The sequence below is a fragment of the Gopherus evgoodei genome, chromosome 1 (genome assembly GCF_007399415.2).
Source record: "Gopherus evgoodei ecotype Sinaloan lineage chromosome 1, rGopEvg1_v1.p, whole genome shotgun sequence".
NCBI classification, from domain to species: domain Eukaryota; kingdom Metazoa; phylum Chordata; order Testudines; family Testudinidae; genus Gopherus; species Gopherus evgoodei.
In genome coordinates, this window is record NC_044322.1 from 354,033,121 (window position 1) to 354,053,555 (window position 20,435).

Below are 20,435 nucleotides of genomic sequence, written 5' to 3' on the forward strand. Positions count from 1 at the left end.
AGACACTGGGAATACCCTCCCAGCCTAAGTATACAAGTACAAATTAAAATCCTTTCAGCAAAATACAAATTTGAACTCCTTCCAGCCAAATACACATTTGCAAATAAAGAAAACAAACATAAGCCTAACTCACCTTATCTACCTAGTACTCACTATTCTGGACATATAAGAGACTGAATCAAAGAGATTGGAGAGAAACCTAGTTGCACGTCTGGTCCCTCTAAGCCCCAGAGTGAACAACCACCAAACACTAACAGCACACACACAAACTTCCCTCTCTCAAGATTTGAAAGTATCCTGTCCCCTGATTGGTCCTCTGATCAGGTGACAGCCAGGCTCACTGAACTTAACCCTTTACAGGCAAAAGAGACATGAAGTACTCCTGTTCTATTAACCCTTAACTATCTGTTTATGACAGTGGGGGGTGCAGGAGCTCCCATTTGGTGCTCAGGGTGGGGGTGTGGATGTGGGGGGTGCATTGGGTGGGGGGGGCTGGGGTTGTGGGGTGTGTGTGAAGAAGTCAAGCCAGAGGGCTGGGTGTGTATGAAGGAGGTACAGAGCTCAGGGCGAGGGCCTGGAGTGTGTGCAGGGGCACGGGGCTCAGGGCAGAGGGCTGTATGTGTGGGGGTGGGAGAGAGGTGGGGGCTCAGGGCAGAGGGCTGGATGACCGCCCCTCTGAACCCTCAACCCCCCCACTCCTTGTCCCCTGACTACTCCCTCCTGGGACCCCTGCCCCTAACTGCTCCCCAGGACCCCACCCGCTATCTAAGTCTCTCTGCTTCTTGTCCCCTGACTGCCCCCCTAGGACCCTATCCCCTACCTGTTCCCTGACTGCCACGACCCTTATCTACACCCCCATCCCCAGACAGACCCCCGGGACTCCAATGCCTATCCAACCGCTCCCCACCCCCTGACAGGACCCCCAGAACTCCTGACCCATACAACCCCCCCCGCTCTCTGCCTGCCCGAACCCCTCTCCACACCCCGGCCTCCTGACAGGCCCCCCCAGAACTCTCGACTCATCCAACCCCCCCATCTCCTTGTCCCCTGACCACCCCTCCAGAGACCCCCCAACCTTAACTGCCCCCCCGACCCTTCTTGCTCCCGGTCCCCTGACTGCCCTGACCCCTATCCACCCCCTGCCCACTGACAGACCCCGGGAATCTCATGCCCCCAACCCCCCCTGCTCTCTGACTGCCCCCTCCTGAGACCCTTCTCCCCTAGCCACCTTGTCCGGGATCCTGCCACCTATCCAATCCACCCTGCCCTCTGTCCCCTGACTGCCCCCACCCCTTATGCAACCCCCCCCCCCAGCCCTGGACGCCTTACCATGAGGCTCCAAGCAGAGCCAGATACGCTGCCCCACGAGAGGACACAGTCCTGCCCCTCAGAGCGCTGCGCGTGTGGCGGCAGAGCTCTGGTTGAGTGGAGAGTGTGTCTGCCTCCCCGTGGGGCCAAACACTGCTCTGCGGGAGCATGCAGCCCTGACCTCCGGAGTGCTGTGCCTGTGGGGGCATGGCTCCAGGCGAGGAGGGAAGGCGGTAGAGGGGCCAGTGGCTTGCTGTGCTTGGCTGGGTGCTCTGGCCCGGGAGTATGGACCCTGTGGCTTGCCACGCTGGGAGAGTGGTGCCATTTACCCACCCCGTGTGCACGCCTATGCTTCTGCTCCCTGCTCCGGGGAGCGGAGGGCAGAGGAGAGTGGGCTCGGCTGGGCAGGAGTTTTAATGGTACGCTGGAGTCCCGGCAGGCAGCAGGGTCCCATCTTTGGCATGTGTGCCATAGGTTGCTGACCCCTGTGTAAGAGACTATTTAATTAAGATGAGCTAGTATCAGCAGGAGGAAAAAAAACTTTTGTAGTGATAATCAAGATGGCCCATTTTAGACTGCTGATACTTTATATTATTTTTATTACAAATATTTGCACTGTAAAAATGATAAAAGAAATCGTATTTTTCAATTCCGCTCATATAAATACAGTAGATAATCTTTGTCCTGAAAGTGAAACTTACAAATATAGATTTTTGTTCTTGTTATATAACTGCACTCAAAAGCAAAACAATGTAAAACTTCAGAGCCTACAAGTACACTCAGTCCTACTTCTTGTTCAGCTAAGACAAACAAGCTTGTTTACATTTACTGGAGATAATGCTGCTGGCTTCTTATTTACAATGTCACTTGGAAATGAGAACAGGTGTTCTCATAGCACTTCTGTAGCTGGCATTGCAAGGTATTTACATGCCAGATATGCTGAATATTCATATGCCCCTTCATTCTTTGGCCACCATTCCAGAGGACATGCTTCCATACTGATGACGCTTGTTTAAAAAAATGCATTAATTAAATTTTGACTGAATTCTTTGGGGGAGAATAGTATGTCCCCTGCTCTGTTTTACACTCATTCTGCCCTGTATTTCATATTATAGCAGTCTCGGATGATGACCCAGCGCATTTGTTTTCAGAACACTTTCGCTGCAGATTTGACAAACACAAAGAAAGTACCAATAAGAGATTTCTAAAGATAGCTAAAGCACTCAGCCCAAGGTTTAAGAATCTGAAGTGCATTCCAAAATCTGAGAGGAGCGAGGTGTGGAGCATGCTTTCAGAAGTTTTAAAAGAGCATGTCATAAACAGATAGTTAAGAGTTAATGTCTCTCTTACCTGTAAAGGGTTAAGAAGCTCAGTAAACCTGGCTGACACCTGATCAGAGGACCAATGGGGGAACAAGATACTTTCAAATCTTGGTGGAGGGAAGTCTTCTGTTTGTGCTCTTTGATTTGGGGGTTGTTCGCTCTTGGGACTAAGAGGGACTAGACATCAGTCCAGGCTCTCCAAATCTTTCTGAATCAGTCTCTCATCTTTCAAACTTGTAAGTAATAGCCAGGCAAGGCGAGTTAGTCTTATTTTTGTTTTCTCAACTTGTAAATGTTCCTTTTTTTGCTGAGAGGATTTTACCTCTGCTTGCTGTAACTTTGAACCTAAGGCTAGAGGGGATTCCTCTGGGCTATAGAATCTGATTACCCTGTAAAGTATTTTCCATCCTGATTTTACAGAGATGATTTTTTTACTTTTCTTTCTTTAATTGAAAGCTTTCTTTTTAAGAACCTGATTGATTTTTCCTTGTTTTAAGATCCAAGGGGTTTGGATCTGTGTTCACCAGGGAATTGGTGAAGCCTCTCAAGGCTGCCCAGGGATGGGAAGGTTTTGGAGGGGGACAGGAAGTGATCCAGACACTGAAATTTCTGGATGGTGGCAGAGTTACCAGCTAAGCTAGTAATTAAGCTTAGAAGTGTCCATGCAGGTCCCCACATTTGTACCCTAAAGTTCAGAGTGGGGAAGGAACCTTGACAGAGCAACATTCTGATGTGGAGACTACAGAACCCAAACCACCAAAAAAAGAAACTCAACCTTCTGCTGGTGGCCTCTGACTCAAATAATGAAAATGAACATACATCAGTCCAAACTGCTTTGGATCATTATTGATCAGAACCCGTCACCAGCATGGATGCATGTCCTCTGGAATGGTGGTTGAAGATGAAGGGACATATGAATCTTTAGCGCATCTGGCACATAATTATCTTGCGATGCTGGCTACAACAGTGCCATGTGACCACCTGTTCTCACTTTCAGGTGACATTGTAAACAAGAAGTGGACAGCATTATCTTCCATAAATGTAAACAAACCTGTTTGTGTGTCTGGCTGAACAATAAGTAGGAGTGAGTGGACTTGTAGGCTCTAAAGTTTTACATTTTATTTTTGAATGCAGTTTTCTGTACATAATTCTACATTTGTAAGTTCAACTTTCATGATAAAGAGAGTGCTTTACAGTCCTTGTATTAGGTGAATTGAAAAATACTATTTTGTTTGTTTTTACAGCACAAATACTTGTAATAAAAACAAATAGAAAGTGAGCACTGTACACTTTGTATTTTGTGTTGTAATTGAATTAAATATATTTTAAAATGTAGAAAATATCCAAAAATATTTAAATAAATGGTATTCTATTATTATTTAATCACGTGATTAATCACAATTAATTTGTTTAATCGCTTGACAGCCCTATTAGCTACAGTACCTTTATGTTGTTGTTACAGAATTCAGTGTAACAGCTAAACAGTTCTTTATCAAAGTTTCTCAACAACACAATTGTGAAAAATAATGCAGGCTACATTTCTCAGATTTCTGGATAGCCATTGTTGCACAATTAGCATACAGGACAGCTGGACTAAGATTGTTGCAGGTACTTGAACTCATTTATTCACATGCTTAAATTTGATGTAAAGTTTTGTATGTGACTGGTTCAGTTACCATAACACTGTATTCAAAAACTGTACAACTCATGCATTTTGGTGGAAGAGACTATTAGTGTAACACAGATGCCTGTCAGAAAAAATGCAAAATAGAGTACCCTACAAGATTGCTTTCAAAAGCTGTCACTGTCCGTTTTCCTGATGTGTATTTAATACAGACTCCCCCCTCCCCGGGTTATGCAAACGCAGTTTACACAAATCTGCACTTATGGAAAAAGTTCCGTAAGCTAGAAATAGGAGGTGTGTGTTTTTATTTATTTATTTATTTATGCATAATTGTCAGGTATACCTTTCCGATCCTACGCAAAATTTGAGTTATGCGAGGCGTTCCGGAACAGAATGCTTGCGTAAATCCGGGAGCATCTGTATGTGATTTAAATCTGGCTTCTGAAATTATACTAAATACAGTCAGTCCTTGGCTATGCTTGGAGCTAAACTGTGTCCAACTGCATCAGTGACTGCCATCCATTATCAGCCGGTAGTTTAGGCCCTGATCTTGAAAGATGATCCATCTGGGAGAACCCCATTGACTTCATTGGGTTGCTACAAGGGCACAGGAGTTTGTCTAGGCTGGCTTGTAAAATAAGGATTATAGCTAATGTAGAAAAGGCCTAGGAGGGAAGTGAGGAGGGAGGACATGAGTAATGGTAATAATACCACATGATAGCTATGTGCATAGTTTGATAGTTCAGTTTTAAAAACATTATTCATGACTACTGCTTAATGTAACCATCCATATTAGCTGGCTGTTTGTATGCTCTCTTCCCCTCTCTGTCATTCTTACATTCTTATGTCCCTGGTTGGATGTTTGTGTGCATTATGGATGAATCCTGGCCCCACTGAAGTCCATGGTAAAATTCCCATAGACTTCAGTGGGGTCAGGATTTCACTTTGACTTCCACCAGTTCTAAAATGCGGACATGGCCAGAGTCTTCCAGGAAAAACCAGTAGAGAAGACTGGAATTTGTAATGTAAAAAAAATAAAAATAAAAATCAGACTTTTTTGAGAGAAGTTTCATGCCTCTGTATATTCCAAATTAGAAAAAAGGGGCGCACACTTCCCCCCCTCACCCCCCGTTTTGTAGGTCACCTTTTAAAGTGAGAGCAATTAAAAAAAAAAAAAGTCCCTTTCTTCTGAAAAAACACTTTTTATGTAAGGACTGAAACACTGATTCTTAGCCTGTTGTTTTTTTTGTCTTCTGTTTTTTTTGTAACCTTATAAACTTTATAAAATAAAACCTCCAACCCTTTTGCTTCTGAGCCTAATTTTTCCAAAGTGTTAAGTGACTTTTAGAATCTTAATTTTTGAGTTTGACTTGAGGCACTTTTAAAGGGGGCCTGACTTGCAGGAAGTGCTGAGAACCTAGTCACTGAAAATTGAGCCCTTTTGAAGTGTCTCAATCTATGCCTTGGATTTTAAACTGGAACATTTCACAAGATGCAAGCAGTTTCCTAGCATACGGTACCACAATTCCAGCTATGATCTCTTGAGGAAAGTAGATTCTTTTCCTTTTCATCTCTCTTGTGATCCTCTTCTCCACACAGTACACTTGCATAGTGCTGCAATAAGTGTCTGATTCTCGTTAGGTTTTCGAGATTTAGGGGAGGCATTTGGCAGAATCCTAGTGTTCCATATTAATAACATTCTAGCTGTAGTAGACTATTAAAATTTAATGAATGTAAAGTGTAGACTTTAATTCAGAGACTCAAGAATTAATTCAAAATATTAGTGAGAGGATAGATAACCTATTTTACAAATGTTGTTAATATTAACTTACATCATGATGTATTGTCTATCTTAGAGGTGCTTTAAGGCCTATGTGTTTTGAGACAGCTGAAGTCCGAGATGACTATTTTGAAACAAAAGTCCCTAACGATACTTTACTTGTTTTTAATAATTTATTAACTTTGGTAAAATTCAGATACTGATACAGTATACCGAACAACTATTTTTGGTGAAGTCTAATCTTTCTTCACAAATTACTATGCAGATGCCTCATCAATATCTCAGTTTGTATGTCACATATCTAAAACGGGCCTGTTCCAAAATATGTTTTGCTTAACGCCTATACATTCGGAAATGTTTTAAGCCCAAAATGTCAGTGGGTGAAAATTTGCGAGTGGAAGAATAGTTATTTCTGCTAAGAGTTTTGTTTCAGTTTCTTGCTGGAACTGGTTGGAACCCCTGCGGTATTGGACAGATACTGCCATGTGTATATTTTAAAATTGTAGCTTTAGAACCAAATGCTCATTTCAGTCATGAAGGAAGCCAGCCTTAACTACTACTAATAAAAAGATGCAAATGGCTAGTCTTTGATGACAAATACATAAGCATAAGTCTTGGCACTAACATTTGCAGAACTAACCAAATACCGTAGTACATAATCTTAAAAAAAAAAAAAAAAAAGAGGAGTAGTACTTGTGGCACCTTGGAGACTAACACATTTATTTGGGCATAAGCTTTCGTGGACTAAAACCCACTTCATTGGATGCATGCAGTGGAAAATACAGTAGGAAGACACATGCACACCCCGTGAAAAAATGGGTGTTGTCATACCAACTCTAATGAGACTAATCAATTAAGATGAGCTATTATCAGCAGGATAAAAAAAATTTTGTAATGATAATCAGGATGGCCCAGTTCAAACAGTTGACAAGAAGGTGTGACTAATGGTAGGGGGAAGATTAGCATGGGGAGATAGTTTTTACTTAGTGTAATGACCCATCCACTCCCAGTCTTTAGTCAAACCTAATTTAATGGTGTCCAGTTTGCAAATTAATTCCAGTTCTGCAATTTCTTGTTGGAGTTTGTTTTTGAAGTTTTTTTTGTTGGAGAATTGCGACTTTTAGGTCTGTAATTGAGTGACCAGGGAGGTTGAAGTGTTCTCTGACTGGTTTTTGAATGTTATAATTCTTGATGTCTGATTTGTGTCCATTTATTCTTTTGCTTAGAGACTGTCCGGTTTGGCCTATGTACGTGGCAGAGGGGCATTGCTGGCACATGATGGCATATATCACATTACTAGATGTGCAGGTGAATGAGCCTCTGATAGTGTGGCTGATGTGATGAGGTCCTTTGATGGTGTCCCTTGAATAGATATGTGGACAGAGTTGGCAACGGGCTTTGCTGCAAGGATAGGTTCCTGAGCTGATGATTTTTTGTTGTGTGCTCTGTGGTTGCTGGTGAATATTCATTCATCCCTAGTCACTCAGTTACAGAGTTAAAAGATTAGTCTTGTTAGAGTTCGTATGGCAACACCCATTTTTTCATGTTCTCTGTGTATATACTATATCTTCCTACTGTATGAAGTGGGTTTTAGCCCACGAAAGCTTATGCCCAAATAAATTTGTTAGTCTCTAAGGTGCCACAGGTACTCCTCATTCTTTTTGCTGATACAGACTAACACTGCTGCCACTCTGAAACAAATCTTAAAGGCATTCTTTGATACCATGTCATTTTATCCTTGATCATACTTACCTGCTTCTTTAGATGTAATGGCAAGACACAAGATTGATCCATCTGTTACTGATTTCAATGGTACAGGATTGGATCAGTGATTCTCAACTAGGGGTATGTGTACCCCTGGGGGTAAGCAGAGGTTTTCCAAGGGGTACATTAACTCATCTAGATGTTTGCCTAGTTTTACAACAGGTTACATAAAAAGCAGTCTAGCGAAGTCAGTACAAGCTAAAATTTCATACACAGTGACTTGTTTATACTGCTCTATATACTATACACTGAATTATATGATACAAATGAAAAGTAAGCACTTTTTTGGTGGTAATATGCTTTGACACTTTCGCATTTTTATCCCTGATTGTGTAATCAAGTAGTTTTTAAGTGAGGTGAAATTTGGAGGTACGCAAGACCAATTAGATTCCTGAAAAGGGGTACAGTAGTGTGGAGAGCCACTGCTCTAGATTATCTATAGTAGGTATATTCCCTGTATTGCTGTGTGTGGTATCTATCTCCATGTCCATTATGGTTGGTAGCTCTTTTTATATCTTTGGCTTCGTCAGGATGCTACTGCTGGTTAATTTTGAACATATTTGGATACCATGTTTTGAGTTCTTGTATATGTGGCAACAAGGCCATATGCAACTCTCACTTTAAGATCTGTATTATGTTGGTGGAGAAGTCTGCATAGATATATCTGCATGAATCTGTGTGCTGAAATTTGTTCGCAACAGAAAAATGTGGAATTCACATTTTTTACAGATAATCTTCAGGTTTTTACATTTTGTGGGAAAAAAACCAACCATATACAGTGGAACCTCAGTTATCTAATTTAATCAGGACTGGTGCCAGATCAGATAATCAGGAGAATGGGCATGGCTCCTGCTGTCAGCTTAAAATTTATATATATTATATAAAATACCAGTAAAATGTGTTCAACTGACACCTATATATATATTGTGGCTAGGGAAACTAAAGTTCAGCATTTCATTTTAATTGTGTAAAAAAATAATAATTCTCCAATAAAAAGATAAAAATCCACGTTTTTCATCTCTGAAAACTAAGATGCTTGCTCATCAGTGAGGTGCCTAGTACAGTTAGAGTGCAGCTAAATTCCTGTGAAGGCTTGCTTTATTTAAAATTGGGAACAGAGCGGCTGTGATAAAATTGCATCTAGAAAATGTGTGGCGTTTTATTGTTCCTTGTTTGCATTCCCTTAAGACTTTTTTTTCTTTAGTAGCATGTACATCTTCCTCTCTTTAAATGAGGGACACAGCAAACTCGTGCTTTTTTGGGTAGCTGTAATGCCGGCTGATTGCTTGATGGCTTTTTAAAAACCTAGACAGAATGCCATGAGCATTTAAAAACTTTCCAGACTAAATGTTGGAAGGAAAGATAGGGAGAAAACATTGCTGGGACTTAAGAAGCTGACTTTGCAAGCATTTCTAACAGATTTCTATTGAGCCATAGGTTTGAAGAATAGTTTCTTGGCTCCCTTTGTGCTGTAAATGTGTTGCCTCCTGGCAGTACATTTCATAAAAAGCTGTTTTCAAAGAACAGCTAATTGTAATTACGTTGATAGAGGCATTTTTGATCTTGAGTGGTGAGAGCTGACTAATCAGAATGGAGGTCATTCTTTCTGTTTGTGAAGGATTGTTAAGAGTTGATCATAGTGATCCATAAAATCCAACATCAATTAAATTTCTGCATATAACTACTGCTTTCAGAACATTACTACCCCGCACTTAAATCTTCAAGCCTTCTTCATTGTTACGTGGAAGTTGCTATATTCTATTTTAACAGGTCAACTAGTTTAACATAGTCAACTACCCTTGATAGGTATTAGTGCTAATTTCTTACCACACCAACTTCTATTAATTGCATCAGCACTAATTTAAAATTGAGAATGATTCTTTGAACAGAATCTGTTTGATTTTAAATATTTGTATGTAGTGAAATTATGTAAGATGCACGTAATTTCCCTTGTGTGTCAGTACTGAATCAGTCTTCCATAATTTTCAGAATTCCTGCAAACTGTTCTTGGCCAGCTGTAGGTGAATCACTGTAGGTAATCATTTTTTATTTGTTTTAAGATTATATGTCCTGAAAAGCCACATCTATATCGAATACATATTTCTAGAAAAACTATCAGTGGCAGATGATTTGAAGATGAGAAAACAAACGTAAACTATTGTTCCATAACCATTCAAGAGTAAAAGGAGATTGACTACTGGTTCGTTAATTGTTTTTGTGTAGGCGGAAGGGCTGGGGGGAGATCAGGAGGACAGACATGAAGCCCAGGGAAACCTGTCCGTTTCTTTAGAAGCAGGAGTTGTGCAACACTTCTTTTTTCTTTTTTTTTTTTTTTTTGGCGGGGGAAGTAGCAGCCAGTAAAACTGGTGTCTAATACTGCAATGTGTGAGTGAGTATTCCTAAATTATTCATTTAATTGTTTATCATGAATAATAATGTGTCTTTGCTTCCGACTCATGCTGGTTTCTTCACTCTTTTTATGCTCTTGGCAAACAGGATGGTCAGATGAACCTCTTTAGATTCCCAAGACCACTTTAATACTTAGAATTCTTTACTTTCTATAGTAGAACTTTACTAATGAGTAGGAAGGGGAAACACAATGCAGGTTATTGAATGCCAAAAGAGATCAGTGCAAGTGACCCCAGGCTCCCTGATCCTGAAGTCCTTGCTTCAACACTGGGAGCATGCAGCAACTGTCCATGACAGGGTGTCATGAACAGATAGCTAAGGGTTAATGTCTCTTACACCTGGAAAGAGGTAACCTGAAGCACCTGACCAGAGGACCAATCAGGAAACCAGACTTTTTCAGGTCTGGGTGGAGGGAAGTTTGTGTCTGAGTTCTTTGTCTTGTGCCTGTGTGTCTCTCGGCTATGGGAGGATTTCTGTCTCTTGCTTTCTAATCTTCTGTTTCCCAGTTGTAAGTACAAAAGATCAGATACTGATTTATGTTTTTTTGTATTTTACCTGTGTGTAGTTGCTGGAGTGCTTTGAATTGTATTCTTTTTGAATAAGGCTGTTTATTCATATTTCTTTTAAGTAATTGACCCTGTATTTGTCACCTTAATAAAGAGAGACCATTTTTATGTATTTTTCTTTCTTTTTACATAAAGCTTTCTTTTTAAGACCTGTTGGAGTTTTTCTTTAGTGGGGAACTCCAGGGAATTGAGTCTGTGCTCACCAGGGAATTGGTGGAAGAAGTCAGGGGGAAATCTGTGTGTGTTAGATTTACTAGCCTGACTTTGCATTCCCTCTGGGTGAGGGGGGAAGAGAGATTAGCTCTCGGTACTTCTGTTTTCCAAGGCTGGAAACGGGGAGGGTGGAATCCCTCTGTTTAGATTCACGGAGCTTGCTTCTGTGTATCTCTCCAGGAACACCTGGAGAGGGGGAAGGGAAAAGGTTTATATCCCTTTATTGTGAGACTCAAGGGATTTGGGTCTTGGGGTCCCCAGAGAAGGTTTGGGGGGACCAGAGTGCCCCAAAACACTCTAATTTTTTGGGTGGTGGCAGCTTTACCAGGTCCAAGCTGGTAACTAAGCTTGGAGGTTTTCATGCTAACCTCCATATTTTGGACGCTAAGGTCCAAATCTGGGACTAGGTTATGACACAGGGATAGGCAACCTATGGCACGCGTGCCGCCTTCGACGCACGAGCTGATTTTCAGTGGCAATCGCACTGCCTAGGTCCTGGCCACCAGTCTGGGGGGCTCTGCATTTTAATTTAATTTTAAATGAAGCTTCTTAAACATTTTAAAAACCTTATTTACGTTACATACAACAATAGTTTAGTTACATATTATAGACTTGTAGAAAGAGACCTTCTAAAAATATTAAAATGTATTACTGGTACGTGAAACCTTAAATTAGAGTGAATAAATGAAGACTCGGCACAGCACTTCTGAAAGGTTGCCGACCCCTGATCTATGATTTCACTCCATGACATGGCTCGTTGCCTCCTGGAGCATTGAGGCAGAGGCTCACTGAAGAACATGGGAACGGGATAGCAGTCTTTCTAAAGGCTTCCCTGCTTCCCCTCTTGTGTATCTTTTTACATTCCCTTTGTAGCTCCAGCAAAACTGCCAGACAGCTAAGAGCTTGGTCATTCTGCATTTCTCTGCCTTATTACCAACAGGAGGAAGAAACTGCTTCTGCTAGGAAGAGGAAACAGCATCACTCCTACATTTAGTAAAGTTCTATAACCCTTTCCTGGGTGTTACCCCAGAGGTGTGGAAGGGTTTGGGGACATTCTCTAGCCTTTTGCCCTGTTGGCACATGGAGAATATAACTCCTGTGAAACTACCTCTGACAAAACAGCCGTTATTGTTCTAAGCACGGAGTGAATGAAGCTGCTTCTTCATTATTCTCTGAGTCACTTTTAGCAAGGTCACCATATTCTCCTTATTCAAACACTCCAAAAACTTGCTTTTATTGTGGAAGTGAGAGAGTTCTCTTCAATTAAAAAGTCATTTTAACAGAATCCTCAAGATATGCCCATGCTTAACTGGGTAACAGTGTAGTCTTATGTTGGAACCCTGATTCTACCTCACTCCTTTTTCTTTATCCTTACTTGTTATCCCATCTAAAACTTAGGTTGTAAGTTCTTTGGAGAAAATGCTTTTTTCTTTTTCTGTAAAGAGACTTGACCGTAGCTTTTGGGCAGTGTAAGACTAATTTATAGCATTCTGTTCTATGAACAATAAACTTGGAAATAAACTTTTCACTGTGGCCTTGCAATGTAATCAGTTGGGAAATAGTGAGGTTCTAGCATGCTGCACCTTTGAGAATTTGTCTACTTAAATAGTTTGTGCGATGATGATATCATGACTTTATAAAATAGAGAATGCATAATGGAATCATGTGGCATAAAGGTATTATCAGCATGAGTTTGGAATGCTCACATTACAGACAAGTGATGAAGCTGCAAATGAGTTGTGCAAGGTCATTGTGCTGCCTATCCTGGTGCTGGCAAAAGAGGGCTTTTCCTGCACTGGCATGTACCTAGATAATAGGGTTGTCAACTGTTTAATCACAGGGGGCAGGGTGGTGGGTGCAGGAGGGTTGGGGTGCGGGCTGGGGAAGGGGTTGGATACAGGAGGGGTTTTGGGTTGCAGGGTCTGTTTGGGCGGTGCTTACCTCAGGTGGCTCCCAGAAGCAGTGGCATGTCAGGCAGAGGCTTCTAGGCTTATGAGCAGCCAGGAGGCTCTGGGCACCATGCCTGCCTGCAAGCACCACCCCTGCAGCTCTCATTGGCCATGGTTCCCCGTTCCCGGCCAATGGGAGCTGTGGAGTCGGCACTCAGGGTGGAGGCCACACAGAGACCCCCCTGGCCATGCCTCCTCCTAGGAGCTGCTGCTGGACATGCTGGCTGCTTCCGGGAGTGGTGCAGAGCCAGGGAGGTAGGGAGCCTGCCTTAGCCTCGCTGCACCGCTGATCGGACTTTTAGTGGTCTATTTCGCAGATTGGTTTCAGTAGCCTCTAGGAGATTGAGCCCATTTCCAGCAGACTCCCAGAGAAACTGGAAGGGTTGGCAGCCCTTCTAGATAATCCCTCTCGTCCAGTTACCTGGGCGGTAATGGATTAGTGTCCCCTTATTGACCTGGTTTGTTGTTGCAGTGGAAAGTAACTGCCTGGCTCTCTAGCCCTTAAAGGGGCACCCACCTTTCCCAAAAAGCCAGACAACGGCCACCTGTGAGGTGAGGTCAGTCTAAACAAGTGCTAATAAAACCTCTGTACCACGCAGCCATGAATTCAATAGGTCGCTTAATTTAAATTAACTTTCTTAGTAATTAGTCTAGAGTTGTATTTTTGCTCCCTATTGGAATTATCATTTTCATTTCCTGCCTTACTATCCTATGTCCAACTGTACAGGCATCTCAGGCATAGAGAAATTACAACAAAGTTTTAAAATCCTTTAAATAGAACTAAAATGGCTTTTCGCTACACAGTAAAGTCATTCTAAAGCCTGAAATCTTAGGGGATGTACCGAGGTGAGAAAGGGGGATTCCTGTTCTTTTAACAGCATAAAGCATTTTTTTTCTTACAGGAATAAATTGCACAGTAGCTGTTTCTAAACTTCCTATTGATCCAGCACTTGGTTATTCATAGTGTGAGGGGAAGAAAGTATTTAGCTAACAAGCTGTCTGACTGAAGTTCTTGTTTTTGCTTTGCTTAAAGCAGGCCTGATGGCTGTTTGGAATGCTGTAACTTATGGTGAGGATGGATTAGTGGGCAGAATGCAGATGAGTTTAACATGATAAATGAAGTTTCTCATGCATTTAGTGTCTCTGTGTGGTTGCGTGTGCGCATGCACGCACGAGAAACACATACACAGAAATGTGCCAGCATAGTTAAAATCATAGACGTTTTCACTGTGCAGCTGGAAAGTGGGAAGAGCTGACTGACCTACCTCCCCCTCCAAAAGTTGAGCCATGCAGTGTGTTCAGGAACAAAAGGTCTAAAGGCCAGAGCACTGGTCTTGCTGCGCCTTGGATGTGCCCTGTGGTTTGTTTTAATGTTATGGATTTCTTGGAATATGTAGTTGGCTTCCTAAACTGTTCTCTTTGTGTAGTCCAGGACATATGATTCTTCATAGGATTCCAGTTTTTAAAAACATTCACATCGAAAGAGCTGACTATCAATCATTTAATGTGCCTTTTATAAAAATGATTTTTCCCTTCACCTTTTGTTACCTTTGTGGATGACTTCGACAGAAAAGATTTCTGAATGATCACTGTACATTTTGCAAAACAGTATTAAAAATTAATTGGGCATTTGTTGCATTTCAGCTGTTAAAATTACCTGACAGAAGCAATGATAATACTTCAGTTGAAACTCTGTTCTCTGTGCCTCTGGTGGTGGGAAAAAAAAGAGTGTTTGAAATACGCCTAGGATTTCTAGTGTGCAGTGTAATGCATAAGAATTCTAGAGATGTTGTATAATAATGTCAGAAAGGTGTATGTGTGTGTGTGTATGAAGGGGGGTAGGGAAAGGAACCAAAGGGGTCTTTTGAGCAGGTGCTTGAGAATGTGCTTGATGGTTTTGGCGTTGCTGGGAACCTGGAGTTTAGTAAGCTAGATTTTTAGTTTCATTAGTAGATCTGACACACACTTCATTTGTCTTCATTACTATATTTTCAGATTTCTTTGAAGCACGAGTTTTCTTTACATGATTTTCATAAAAAATCATGCATTGAAATATGCTTTTTTGGATGGTGTACTTGAGGGATTGTGTTGCATCTGTCAACTTTGATTTCAAGGAATTTTGGCTTTTTTCCCTTTCAGTTAGATTTTTGGAGAAACACTTTCTTTAAACTTTAATTGAAAAGGTTCATGCTTACTTTAATATGTAACTCATTTAAAACGCCTTATGCTAATACAATCGGTGGTCCTTGAGGGACTGATTTTGTCTTCATAGGCAGAAGCCACTTTAAATCCCTCTCCTCAGACTGTATAGTTGTCATGCAGAAAATTTTTTTCTGAAAGGTAACAGAATTGCTCCTGCATCAGTTTTGTTTGAGCTTACTGAAGACAGACATGTAATGATCTGTAGTGATGAAACCTGTTGGAAATCTAGAAAAGCAGCTGGTGTCTTTGATCTTGCTAACTAGCAATGATTCAAGTGTTACAGATTGTGAAGGAGCTAGTGTCGCCAGCAAGACGTAGAACAGATGCTGTGAAGAAAGGTAGGAGCAGCACTGAAATGTTAATTCTTAACCCTTTAAGCAATTTATCAATTAGGATTATCTCCCAGGTTGGTTCTAGTATAATTATTTGAAATGTATACCCAACCCTTATAATAAAGTTGTATATTGTTGGACTCTGACATTCATCTACTGTAGTTGGCTTTGAACTACCTTAAACCTGTTATAATTATTTGCAACTGGAGCTGTTCTAAAAAGAATCCTAATCAGATTTATTGTGCTAAAGATGGAGTTTCAGTATTTGTAACTACTACCTTTTCATAGGGACTATATTTCCTTCTCTTTCTGTATTAGAAATATTTGCCTTGTGTACATAATCTGAGACTGTGAAAAATCCTGTGTAATCTGATCAGAATAGCTTTTTTGAATTTAAGTATTTTAAATTGAAGCAAGAATAAATAAGACTTAATACTGCTTGAAATGAGAGACTGAAAGTCCAATAATAACCCATTTTAAACCCCTAAACAGCAACACAAATATGGAATATTTCTAACTTTAAAATCCTAAATGGCTGTTGAAAACAAATGTTGCCAAACATTACTTGAAACATTTTATCACCGTTTAACAAGAACAATTAATATCAATTAATTTTAATCTGTTCAGTGTGTCAAGTATTTGCTGCTTTTCTTGGTTAAAGTGGTAGAATTCTTTGCAAAAAGTGGCACATTTTACCTGAGTAGAAACTTGTTAAAATGCTGGAGTTTTTTATTAAATTGCCCATATTTAGTTTTAATTTATTTCAGTTTCCTTAAATCTTTTTTAGAAGAATGTTTGATGACAAATATGTTGTTTGAAAGGACCCTTAACAATGAAAACTGGGTTTAAAAAAAAAAATCTTTTATAGAAATTCACTTCCTGAGACTACTGCAGTGTTTTTCACAGTGTGTGTAATTTGCCTTAGGGCATTCACTATGTAAACATCTGTGTTTGATTTGTCTGCCTGTTTTGTGTGCATCCCTCTCAAGTAGGCTCTGAGTGGCCAATGACTTGTTTCTAAATCACTCATACCACCAGTATTAATCCAAAGTAACTCCAGAGAAGTCAGTGGAACTACATAATTATAAAACCTATGAGAGCGCAGAACTGGACCACTCATTACCCAAAGAGTGCAGGTACTGAATAAAACTGAACTTCCTAAAATAATTGCATATCTTATTTGATTTTGTGGCAATTTGGCTAATTCATTCTGATCAGTGAAATTATACAATAGTTTCTTGGATGGACTCTTCAGTCAGTTTGATTTATTTTTTTGTGCATGTCTAATTTATAATTAAAAAAAAAAGATTAAGGAGAGGAGATCCTAGTCTCCCTTTTGATCTCTGTGCTTAGCTTCCATTGATGACAGTGGAATTTACATTCATGGAGTAGTGATTTTACAGAAGTAGTGGACTAAGAGGGTTTAATCCCGCCCAGAAGCTCCCCCCTCCCAAAATAACACTTGACTGTATAAATTTTCACTTTGCATTGAAATCAAGATTTGTTTTGGACTATGTCCGGAAAAAGCTGAGGGAATGCAAATTAATTTTCATAGTTTCATAGTTTTTTTTTCTAGCTCTTGTCTTAAATGGCTGTGAATCTGTTCTTCCTACCTCTTGGTCATCACATAGCCAATGCTCACAGGCTACTAGTAACCAACTAGGTTCTAGTTGTTACTTTTTAACTGCATTACCTATTTATATAACACTATTTAAGGCTATTAAGTTTCTAATATTTGAATATTTAAAATATTTGAAGAAATCATCAAAAATGGGAAAATGCTAAGAGCTGGATACACAGCAGTGTGAATAAATATTCAGTTTTACATCACTTGAAGCTGTAATTGAATTCAACCTTGGACAGTTTGTGTATGTGAAGGACTAGATTCTATAGAATGAGTCATTCATGTTAGTGTTTTCAGTAAATGGAAACATAAATTTTGTAAAGGAAGAGTTGCTAGGAAGCCTACTGTATTAGAATGTTTGGTGGGTTTAGTGAGGCATAATAGATATGTGAAGCTTGTATAGATATGTTTTCAAATCACTGTTAATTGGCAAAGGTCAGTGTGGTTCACAGGTACTCTTCTCCCATAAATTAAAAAATGCTAGTTTTTTATGAACAAAATGATTTGTTACAAAAAATCTTACAATTTTTAAATTTAAGATCACATTTCTCAAAATCTGAGACTAAATCCTGACAAAACTCTGCTAGTTCCATATCTGACACTAAGGGCAGGTCTACACTATGGGGGTAAGTTGCCCTAAGTTACACAACTCCAGCTACATGAATAATTTAGCCAGAGTTGACTTAGCTTAGGTCGACTTATTGCAGTGACTACACTGTGCTGAGTTGACAGGAGAAACTCTGAGAGAACTGATGCACAGAATGACAGAGTGGTCTTTGCCAGGTGAAGGGACAGCAGATGTCAGGTGAAAATGTGTATCATTTAAATATGCTTTAATTCATGCACAGTGAGGGTTGACGTGTCATAAAAATGGTATAATATATGTATTAATGAATTCACATATTGTATATAGTTCTTTTAAAAAGTTTATTACTTTCCCATTGAAATGTACAAGCCAGTGACCTACAAATCAGTATTTTTAAAACTAACACTCTTCCCACCTCCCCAACCCCCCGCCACTACCCCCACTCAGTTTATTTCCAGGCTGAGATCTGGAATGGCAAATGTTAGCCAGGAGCACATGTTTATAGCCATAGCTGCTAGACTTGAAAACAGGAGTTTATAGTAAAGCCAGTAGCAGATCTGTGTATTATTTCCTGGGGACTCCAGAAAGCCTGCTAAAATAAAACTTTTATCACCCATACTTAGAATTTCATTGGTTACACTGTGGATTTAGCAGGCTAGTTGAACAATTTACCAAAGCAGTCCATTCTAACTGCACATCACAGAGAGTCTTGAGCTTGTTTTCAGCCTAAGGTGACCCAGACAACCAATCAAATTTGATTTAGTTTAGTCGATCTTATGATAATGTGATTGAAGAAATGGACTAACTAATATAATAGCTCCAAATCCAGCAAATACTTAAACATATGAGTAAAAATATTTGCATACATATTATTTTTGTGGTGCAGGAACCATAGCTGTGTTTTGTATTTAATATTATCTATTACTGAATAATAGTTATTCATTGTCCACTTAGCTAGTCGTCAAAACAGTATGTACAGTGGATTGTCAAAAAATGTAGTGCCGATAAACACTATATAATGACCGATAATGACCAATAATTTTCATTTGTTTTATATGTTTTTTTAAAAAATTCTGTGTTTGATTTTTGGACTGCTGCCAGATTAAATCCAAGTCAAACTAGGTGTTGTAAAAAAACCCAAACCATCATATAATAGAAGTGTTTTCGTGACACACAGATTTTCCAGTGGAACGGTTATTTAACCATTCCTTTGGCATTACTGCCATCCCCAAACCCTTATGTTAATGGAAGGCCAAATAATATTTTCAGTATCTGGATGAGACAATACAAGTGAAATTCTAGTTAATTTTCACTGTTCAAACTCAGAGATATATGAAATGTAATTATATTTGTTAAAACGTTCAGTTTTAACAATCTTAGAGCTTTTTCTTACCTATATTACAGAAATCTTTAAAAAATTGTAATTATTAAAGGGCTAATCTGAAGCCATAGAAGTTAATATGGTTCCATTGATTTTAATGGGCTCTTGGTTAGTGCCTTTAAGATCAGGGACACCCTAGACAAAAATCTCTCAAGAATTATTCTAATTCAAAGCTAGACATTCCTCAACAATTAAATCACCATCCTAAAAGGTGTGTTATGCTTATTTCTATCAGTGATTCTAACTATGTTGAATGGAGAGGGAGTCTGGCCCCTGGCATTTACCTGTTTTCAAAATATATTCACTATTGGTTTAGGCCTTCTGAAATTGATTTCTGGCTTTTCTTCGCATGGTTTTATTGACATTCTTGCAGGACTCATTTTCTTGGTGGCTGCAGCTTCAAATGCTTTTGTATTAAAACTTTGTTTGATTGGGGTGAACTTACTTAGAATTTAGAGGATGTGATGAGCAGCCTGCATGGCTTAGGATTAGAAGCATTGGCATAGATACAGCCATTTAGGAGGCCTGTGTTACAATATCTATTGTTGTATATCTATTCTATAAGAATACCTCATGTTGATAAGCATACACTTATTTTCCCCAGAATTTAGTGATTTGTCTGGGTGTGATGAACAGGTGCTCTTAGATAATAATCTTTTTGGCTGATGTGTTCATGAATGTATCTTCCACTCCTGGAGTTAGGGGTTAAGTTATGTCAAACTAAAAAAAAATCATCTTAGCTCTTTTGTTCCTTATCACAGAACAGCCGTACAAAATTGTACATTTGGCAGATATGTCTTCATAGTGTTAGAATAGCAAGGATATTGGGATGAAACACTGAAATACTTTGGTGGATTAGAAATCCCAGCTAATTAAATCCTTGACTCTTAGAATTACAAAGGCGCATGACAAACCAAGGTAATAGATGCCTTAATACCTAAGAGAAAATTGTTTCTGTCTTCTGGTAGATTATAGTGGGGAACAATAGATTTGGTCACTGTCCATTTAGCAGCACTGGATCATAACTTTTGGATAATGGTCTTTAGATCAAAATATACTGTGTATCAGTAGGCAGAGGACTATACCAAAGGCAATGAATTCATGGTTGTATATGGGAAAGCCCACGAATATCTTCTGTTCTAAGGTTAGGGGATTTCCAAAAGCTTGCACTTAGAACAATGGGATATCTGTTGGGCAGAATAGCCTGTTTTGATTTGTCAGTAATATAGGTGATAAATTCAGGCAGTAGCTTTAAAAGTTATGCTCAAATAGTATAAGGCCTAGGCTGTGCTTTTCTGTGTTAGCCTTGGTGATCAGTGGGGGAGGAAACTGACAGCATGTTTTGGTTTATTTTCTTTTGGAGGCTATAGAATGG

General features: G+C 39.8%; 1 protein-coding gene across 4 annotated transcripts in view; it reads left to right on the top strand.

The window, feature by feature from the left end:
- Window positions 1-20,435, top strand: part of USP6NL (USP6 N-terminal like) — a 214,838-nt gene that overhangs the window by 32,647 nt on the left and 161,756 nt on the right. The window contains exon 1 of one of the 4 annotated variants that reach the window (XM_030569362.1): window positions 15,388-15,475. The exons of the other annotated variants lie outside the window; for them this stretch is intronic. Within the exon in view, the coding sequence (XP_030425222.1) occupies window positions 15,403-15,475 (73 nt within the window). The 5' untranslated portion in view covers window positions 15,388-15,402. Of the gene's footprint in view, window positions 1-15,387; window positions 15,476-20,435 lie in introns of those variants that run through there. 4 annotated transcript variants of the gene reach the window in all.